General features: G+C 35.3%; 1 protein-coding gene across 2 annotated transcripts; it reads left to right on the top strand.

The window, feature by feature from the left end:
- Window positions 1–235: 235 nt before the first annotated feature.
- Window positions 236–7,670, top strand: LOC8288360 (pleiotropic drug resistance protein 1). 2 transcript variants are annotated; one of them, XM_015724998.3, is made up of 24 exons: window positions 237–845; window positions 947–1,067; window positions 1,172–1,260; window positions 1,352–1,436; window positions 1,530–1,689; window positions 1,779–1,855; window positions 2,000–2,053; window positions 2,154–2,244; window positions 2,315–2,616; window positions 2,702–2,983; window positions 3,083–3,399; window positions 3,539–3,699; window positions 3,799–3,902; window positions 3,996–4,152; window positions 4,233–4,352; window positions 4,433–4,554; window positions 4,646–4,978; window positions 5,072–5,362; window positions 5,440–5,523; window positions 5,628–5,761; window positions 5,854–6,081; window positions 6,176–6,347; window positions 6,442–6,696; window positions 7,217–7,670. In XM_015724998.3, exons 1-24 carry the CDS (start codon window positions 523–525, stop codon window positions 7,472–7,474), a joined length of 4,320 nt encoding a protein of 1,439 aa, XP_015580484.2. In that variant the 5' UTR covers window positions 237–522; the 3' UTR covers window positions 7,475–7,670. The 2 variants fall into 2 exon arrangements, with proteins under 2 accessions (XP_048235736.1, XP_015580484.2); XM_048379779.1 differs by having other exon boundaries at window positions 236–845; window positions 1,352–1,689.
- Window positions 7,671–9,107: the final 1,437 nt, after the last annotated feature.

Here is a 9,107-nt window from a genome sequence, read left to right as displayed (position 1 = left end):
ATTACAGCAGACTTTCAAAGATCTTTTGTAATCTTTTTTAATTAATTTCTGAGCATCGAAAATAGACACATTAATGAGTGAAATCCACTGAACATGCCAAACTAAGCAGGCCAAATCCAAAATCAGTCTGGCCAAATCCAAATCTAGGAAAAATATGTAACAAAACCTTGCTTGTAATCTTTCTCCATACACTTTTGGAAAGAAGACTGTCCTTTCTTTCCTTCCATTATTTTTATTTATTTTCCAAACAATGGTCTTGGACATCTGTCTTGGAGCACCAAACCTTGACTGAATCAAGTACACATATATCTGAAGCTATATAATTGTGACAGGAGGAAGAAATGCACCATTCTACTAAATAAAGTCTCAGTCTTCAAAGTGACAACAAAAGAAAAAGAAACAGATTTGTTGTGTTGAGTTCTTGTAGAGCTCCTGACAGAGGTCAAAATCTTGAAATTCTGTAATAAAAGTGACTAAAATTTAGTGGGTTTTAGCTGCTACTAAAGTGCAGTTTCCTTATCAATGGAAAGTGATCTTTATAGAGCAGGAAGCAGTGTAAGAAGAGGTGACTCTTTGATGTGGAGCAATGCTGCAGAAATCTTTTCAAATTCTCATGGAAGTCAAGAGACTGACGAAGAGGCTTTAATATGGGCTGCACTGTCAAAACTTCCTACCTATGATCGATTGAGGAAGGGAATTCTAACATCTTCAATAGGTGGAGTCCGCGAGATTAAAGTTCACAATCTTGGATTGCAAGAAAGGAAGAGTTTGGTTGATAGATTGGTGGCAGTAGCTGAGGAGGATAATGAGAACTTCTTGTTAAAGCTCAGGAATCGTGTCGATAGGTAATAATTAGTAGTATTCTTCTTCTTTTTTTCTTTTTGCTGGTTCTTGTCCTCTTTTCATGATCATTTCAATTTATTTACCTGTTTCTTGATTCTTTCAGAGTTGGAATCCAAATTCCTACCATTGAAGTCCGATTTGAGCATCTAAATATTGAAGCAGAAGCCTATGTAGGAGGCAGAGCTTTGCCTACATTCTTTAACTACACTGCTAATATGGTAGAGGTAAGAACATGCAAGTGCACCTCACTAGTTATCAAATTGCAGTACTTGTATTTAATTTTTCTTCTACGATCAGCTTCATTTTTCTTTTTGTTTCAACTTTGTAGCGTATCTTGAATTCTCTACATGTAATTTCAAGTAAAAAGAAGCACCTCTACATCCTTAATAATGTTAGTGGCATCATCAAGCCATCAAGGTAAGATGAGCATGAATTGGAGATGATCTTTTATGCGTTGTGGATTAATTTTTAGAATAAGAATTTCATATGCTTCAAAATTCTGTTGCAGAATGACATTGCTTTTGGGTCCTCCAAGTTCTGGGAAGACAACACTTTTATTGGCTTTGGCTGGAAAGCTTGATCCTACTTTGAAGGTGATATTGCAGAATTTTTATAGCCTCATATGTTCTTGGAGTTTCTTTATCATTTATTGCTTTTTATTGACTCTTTGGAAATTTCGGCTGCAGGTTTCGGGGAGAGTAACTTACAATGGCCATGGCATGAATGAGTTTGTACCCCAAAGAAGTGCTGCCTATATCAGTCAATATGATCTCCATATAGGAGAAATGACTGTAAGGGAGACCTTGGCCTTTTCTGCAAGATGTGAAGGTGTTGGCACCCGTTATGGTACGTTCACCTTTGGTTTTCAATTTTCATATATCTTTTTATCTATGTGAGGTGATCATCATAACTTGAAAATTTTTGGATTTCAACAGATATGTTAGCAGAGTTATCAAGAAGAGAGAAAGCAATGAATATCAAGCCTGATCCTGATATTGACGTCTTCATGAAGGTGGGGGAAGGCATCAGATTCTCAGTCAACTTTGATTGGTTATTTTGTTCTGCAGACAATCAAAACTTGATTACTGGCAACTACTATGTTGAAGTTGCATACATGGTGTTGATTTCTGTTTTCTTGTTCATTTTTCTTCAACAGGCAGCAGCAATAGAAGGTGAGGAGACCAGTGTGGTCACAGATTATATTCTGAAGGTAATACAAGAACCAAGCAGTTGGACGTTTTAATGGATTTAAGAACCACTTGAGCTGATATCTCTAATTTGCGTAATGCCTTCCCTCTTGAGATTTTCAGGTTTTAGGACTGGAAGTCTGTGCAGATACAATGGTGGGGGATGACATGCTACGAGGCATTTCAGGAGGACAAAGGAAGCGTGTTACAACAGGTAGATAAGCTCTACTGATGCATTTATGGCCTTCATAGGTGAATCTGAATCTTCAAAAACTGAATTGTAGGGGAGATGCTTGTTGGACCAGCAAAAGCACTGTTTATGGATGAGATATCAACTGGCTTGGACAGCTCAACCACTTATCAAGTTGTAAACTCACTCAAGCAATATGTTCACATTCTTAAGGGAACTGCTCTCATCTCTCTCCTACAGCCAGCACCAGAGACTTATGATCTCTTTGACGACATTATTCTCCTATCAGATGGCCATATTGTTTACCAGGGACCTTGTGAACAAGTGCTTGAATTTTTCAAGCACATGGGTTTCAAGTGTCCTGAAAGAAAAGGGGTGGCCGATTTTTTGCAGGAAGTAAGCACGCAAATGAAATTTATCTGTATCATTAATATATTGCGGCCCCTCACATTTAATCTTTGTGAGTATGAGATTTTTCTAGGTGACTTCAAGGAAAGATCAGCAACAATATTGGGCACGCAGAGATGTGCCTTACAAGTTTTTCACAGCCAAGGAATTTTCTGAGGCATTCCAGTCATTCCATGTAGGAAGAGAACTTGGAGATCAGCTAGCAGTTCCATATGACAAGGCCAATAGTCATAGAGCTGCTTTGACAACTAAAAAGTATGGTATTAGTAAGAAAGAGCTGTATAAAGCTTGCTTCTCTAGAGAATTCCTACTTATGAAGAGAAACTCATTTTTCTACATCTTCAAGTTTTCGCAGGTGGGTGTTAACATTCATTTGAGTTTACTTATTCCAGAACTTGCTGTAAATATGGATAATTACTGATTTTCTTTTTTCTTTTTCTTTCCCTTGCTATAGCTGACAATAGTGGCACTAATTTCAATGTCCCTCTTTGTGAGGACTGAGATGCATCGAGATTCTGTGGCAGATGGAGTAATTTACTTGGGTGCTTTGTCCTATATTGTGACTATGGTCCTGTTCAATGGCTCAGCAGAAATCTCCATGACTCTTGCAAAGATTCCTGTTTTCTACAAGCAAAGGGACATGCTATTCTATCCTGCATGGGCATATGCTCTTCCTGCATGGATCCTTAAAATCCCTGTGTCATTCTTAGAAGTTGTTGTACTGGTTTTCACTACCTACTATGTAATTGGATTTGATCCGAGTGTTGGAAGGTAAGCAGTGTTTTGTGGGATTTGTTTGTAGAAAACCAGGATCTTCTGTGGGATTTGTTTCATAATCTGTCATGTAGAGCATATATATACACACACAAGGTGTTGTTACTGATATATGAATCTCATACAATTTCTGTAGGTTTTTTATGCAATACCTTGTGCTTGTATTCGGTAACCAGATGGCTTCTGGGTTATTTCGATGCATTGCTGCAGTTAGCAGAAACATGCTTATTACTAGCACGTTTGGTTCATTTGTACAGCTTATTGTTTTCACTTTAAGTGGTTTTGTCCTGTCAAGAGGTAAAACTAGTGATACAAGTTTACCCAGATCAATCTTTCTATCAAAACTGAAACAAAACCTCATAAAAAATTCCTTCTGATATCTGTTTGATGTTACAGACAAAATAAACAAATGGTGGACATGGGCTTACTGGACCTCGCCGATGATGTATGGGCAGAATGCAGTTGTAATTAATGAGTTCCTTGGAAAGAGTTGGAGTCATGTACAAAATTCTGCAACTAACCACCCTGCATTTGTTTTGTTTTCCTTTTCCTCCGTAGAGTTGACTAATATCTGAGTTTCCTTAACATCAAAGGTTCTTCCAAATTCGACCGAGTCATTAGGAGTCGAAGTTTTGAAGTCTCGTGGGATTTTCACAGAAGCACATTGGTATTGGATTGGAGTTGGGGCATCGGTTGGATTCACACTTTTATTTAATTTCTTATATGGTCTAGCCCTCACTTTTCTGAATCGTAAGTATCTTCATTTACTCTTCTTTAATTTCTTTTGAAGTGAGGTTATGTTCTGATGTTGTAAATTTAACCTTTTGCAGCGATTGACAAGCCTCGGGCAGTAGCATCAGAAGAACTGCACGACAATGAACAAGGTAGAGAGGGCGAGGCGGCACTACCAACGAACCACGAAAGTAGCTTCAGTCACCAAACAAACAATGGTGGGAAAGTTCACCAGTATTGGCAAGTCATTAAGTAACATTCTTTTTTATGTACTAATCAGAAATTTTACCTGACGCAGATGTGCTTAAAAGAAGTCAGTCCCCCAGGTCCGCTAATAACAATAAAATAGGAATGGTTCTTCCTTTTGAACCACATTCTATAACCTTCCAAGAGATTATCTACTCTGTCGAAATGCCTCAGGTAACACAAAGTGAGGCAGATGGTATGGTACCCTTTTTCAATGTGATCAATTGAGAAATATAAATCTTACTTTTGAATTTGAACTTTGCAGGAGATGAAAAATCATGGTGTTCATGAAGATAAGCTGGTATTATTAAAGGGTGTTAGTGGTGCATTTAGGCCTGGTGTACTCACTGCTTTAATGGGTGTCAGTGGTGCTGGTAAAACCACTCTGATGGATGTGCTAGCTGGTAGGAAAACTGGTGGACATATTGAGGGGAACATCACAGTTTCTGGGTACCCAAAGAAGCAAGAAACATTTGCTAGAATTTCTGGGTACTGTGAACAAAATGATATTCACTCACCACACGTCACTGTCTACGAATCCTTGGTTTTCTCAGCTTGGCTTCGTCTTCCATCCGAAGTGGATGAAAGAACCAGAAAGGTAGGCATCAGAAAATTGATATTCTGTAGGCTCGATTTTCTTCTTTTTTCTTTCTTTTCTTTTTCCTGCTAATCTATTTAAAACTGATTACAGATGTTCACTGAGGAAGTTATTGAGCTTCTGGAACTGAATCCACTGAGGCGAGAATTAGTTGGATTGCCTGGTATAAATGGGCTGTCAACCGAGCAACGCAAGCGACTAACAATTGCTGTTGAGTTAGTGGCAAACCCGTCAATTATTTTTATGGATGAGCCAACATCAGGACTAGATGCAAGAGCTGCTGCAATTGTCATGAGAACAGTTAGGAACACAGTCGACACAGGAAGAACAGTTGTGTGCACCATTCATCAACCAAGCATCGACATCTTTGAATCTTTCGACGAGGTGAGAAAATTTTGAACATTGTTCTACTGAATAGGAGTCATACATTACATTTTGACATGAATAACATGACCTTGCAGCTACTCCTATTAAAGCGGGGAGGAGAAGAAATATATGTAGGGCCACTCGGCCGTCATTCTTGCCATCTGATAGAGTACTTCGAGGTATTCACTGATGGTTCTAACAAAAATTTACAATGGAGATATTGCTGTAAAAGTTTAATTCATGTTCACCCTAATTACTAATGCGCACGCTTTAAAAATTAAAGGGAATCGAAGGAGTCAGTAAGATCAAAGATGGTTATAATCCAGCAACCTGGATGTTGGAAGTTACCACTCCCGGACAAGAAGTAGCACTAGGTGTTGATTTTGCTCGTATATACAAGAACTCAGAACTATACAGGTAGGTTACCTGACGTAATTACTTTTGGGTTTTAATTCCAAGGATCTGATCTGATCCTAATTTGATTGGTTAATTTTGTATATATTTCTCAGGAGAAACAAAGTACTTATTGAAGAATTAAGCAAGCCTGTTCCTGGTTCAAGGGATCTATATTTCCCTACTCAATACTCGCAGCCATTTGTCACTCAATGCTTGGCATGCTTATGGAAACAACACAGGTCATACTGGTGCAACCCGCGATACACTGCTGTGAGACTCATATTTACAATCTTCACGGGCTTGGTTCTTGGGTCAATGTTCTGGAATCTTGGCATGAAGACGTAAGACATACTTGAAGAAATAAAACAGAATATAATCTTGGACTTATCCATCTGCATTTCTAATGTCATCCTCGTATATGTAAACTAATTGCAGGACAAACAGACAAGACCTTTTTAATTCTATGGGTTCAATGTTCGTTGCTGTCATGTTCCTTGGGTCGCAAAATGGATCAAATGTGCAGCCTGTTATAGCGGTCGGACGAACAGTGTTTTATAGAGAAAGAGCTGCTGGAATGTACTCAGCCTTGCCGTATGCCTTTGCCCAAGTACTCATCCTTTTTACTTATCATCATGCAAGAAAATATTGCCTATAAAAATGTGTGCTTCTTTCTACGTAAACCTGATGTTTATTCACTGCAGGTTGGAATTGAGATCCCCTATGTTTTTGTTCAAGCTGTAGTGTATGGTGCCATAGCATATGCAATGATGGGATTCGAATGGACAGCCTATAAATTCTTTTGGTATATGTTCTTCACATACTGCACATTCTTGTTCTTCACCTTCTATGGCATGATGGTCATGGCCTTATCACCGAACCAGCACGTTGCAGCTATCATCTCAGCTGCAGTTTACGGGATGTGGAACCTCTTTTCAGGATTCATAATCCCACAACCTGTAAGTTTCTTAATATGGAACATTTGGTTGCTACATTTTTATGTTTGCAAGTTCTGAGTCCTGAAAACAAGCTCCCTCTGCAAATAGAGGGATAAATTGTTTCATTGGTACTAAACTTTGGACCCTTATATTCAATTGGTATCAATACTTTAGTTTCTTTTTCTGTATCAAAACTTCTATTTCTGTTTCAATTTAAATTACCTGCAATCTTTTAGACTTATTTTTGCTGACGTGGCCATCAAAAATTAAATTTTTTAATTGATTGGTTATATTAATAATATCAATTAACCGGCAAAAATAGACCGAAAATGTAGTAGGAATTCTAAATTGGAACAGAAAATATAAGCACTGGTACTAAAAGAAAAATAATTTTTTTTATACTAACTAGATTTTAGATTAAAAAATTTGATATTAACGGAGCATTTACTGCAAAGAAAGCATAATGGAGTCTCAATTTCTACATTAGTTTCCAAATTGCATGATTACAATACTCACATACTCTTTTCTTGACCTGTGACAGAGGATGCCTGTGTGGTGGAGATGGTACTATTGGGCATGTCCAGTAGCCTGGACCTTAAATGGATTGGTTACGTCACAGTATGGAGATTTAAAGCACACACTTGAAACAGGAGAAACTGTGGAGTATTTTGTGAGAAATTATTTTGGTTTCAGGCATGATCTTCTTGGAGCAGTTGCAGTGATTGTTCTGGGTTTTGCAGTTCTTTTTGCTTTCATTTTTGCTGTCTCCATTAAAATGATTAATTTCCAAAAGCGATAGGATTACTGCCATGAGTTCTGATTGTAGTTTGGTTAATGTAATATAGGCTTGCCAAGTAACAAATTATTAGCATAGGTCCAATTTAGAATGGTTGCACCTGCCACATTTCATGTGCAATATTGCAACAATTAATGGCAAGTTGTATTGTAGTCATAGTGTGGTGAAATTAATGAGATCCTTTTTCTTTTGGTAAGGTGAGACCCTTTTCATTTACATAGTTTCAATCTTGAATATTGATGTTTTAGAAGGATTATATATTCATATTAAAAACAATATACCTACAAATCATCCTATAACACAAAACCATTTATATGGGTCAGTCAGAATCTCTGTTTATTGGAATCAAAGTCTCACATTTTTAGAAAATAAAATATGGAGTAAATTATGAACTATCCTTGAAACTTGTTATATTATATTAGTCAGATATTACACTAAAAGTTCTTACCAGAGTACCATACTACCTCTATGGTCATTATGAAGTCTATTTTTGAATTATAGATAATCAATTGATATTAGTTTAAATAATTTATTAATTTTAAATATTCTTTTACCATTAGATCATCGATGAATTTATTAATTTAGTTATTTATAAAAGTTACAATTATACAGGTGAATTCCATAATTATTCAACACCACTGATTAAATTTGAATTTCTTAATAAAAAAATATTTTGTTAATTGATAATTAAGTAATATATATAATTAACTAATTTATTATTTAATTATGTTAATAAATTATTAGAATTAATATAATATCTATTTTTATAAATTTATATGGTATTATACACCTATGGTACATTATGATGACTCTAAATAATAAGTTTTAAGATTGTTTAATAAAATTTTTAATAGTTTAGGATCCTTCATTTTTTTTTCAATTTATTGATTAATATCACTTATATATAATAAAATAATTATATATATTATTTAGGATTAAAATCAATATTAAAAAACTAACTTTTTAACATAGTAATTAAAAAATTGACTTATTATTAACATATTAATACAATGAATATAAAAACTACAAATCATCACTATGTTTATTTGTCAAAATTAACATATGTCAAAAATCTTTTTTTTCTTTTCAATGTTTCAGCCTTTTTGCATATATTTTAGACTACTTACTAGTTGCACGGATTGTTGTGATTATCTTTTAATCTAATATTCAGAATTAGTCTAAATAATTTAGAAAGTGTCGTATAAAATCTTTATAAATAGTAAAATATTATTTTAAAAATTTTAACGCATTTCCATATTCAAACTCAAATTCAAGGTTTTTATTAAATTCGAAAAAACTCTATTTTATCATTTACACACTTTTAAATATTGACATTTTTATTTCAATTATAAATATCTTTTGATTTGAAAAACTGGAATTCAACATCTTAATTATTTACAAATTCATAATCTTGAATTTAATTAATGAAATATAAATACATATAACAAATAATTTTTCTCTCCGTCTCCCTTCTTTCTTTTTCTTCTATTCCAAATGAAAGAAAAATCACTTTCAATTTTTATTTTCTACCTTTATTCAATTTGTCCAATACTTTTCCACCACCTATTTACAGAATGAGGCTGGAGATGAAGAGTCCCCATCACCATCAACATAACATCGAGCCCAAGAAAAGAGG

The sequence above is a fragment of the Ricinus communis genome, chromosome 9, assembly GCF_019578655.1.
Source record: "Ricinus communis isolate WT05 ecotype wild-type chromosome 9, ASM1957865v1, whole genome shotgun sequence".
In the NCBI taxonomy this organism is placed as follows: domain Eukaryota; kingdom Viridiplantae; phylum Streptophyta; class Magnoliopsida; order Malpighiales; family Euphorbiaceae; genus Ricinus; species Ricinus communis.
Note: the sequence above shows the minus strand (reverse complement) of the source record. Positions and strands in the feature narration are given on the sequence as shown.

Coding starts and splice junctions, on each gene's coding strand:
- LOC8288360 (XM_048379779.1), top strand. CDS start 523: ATGGAAAGTGATCTTTATAGAGCAGGAAGCAGTGTAAGAAGAGGTGAC. Junction 1,261..1,351: donor GGCATCATCAAGCCATCAAG/GTAAGATGAGCA, acceptor ATTCTGTTGCAG/AATGACATTGCTTTTGGGTC. Junction 2,245..2,314: donor AAGGAAGCGTGTTACAACAG/GTAGATAAGCTC, acceptor ACTGAATTGTAG/GGGAGATGCTTGTTGGACCA.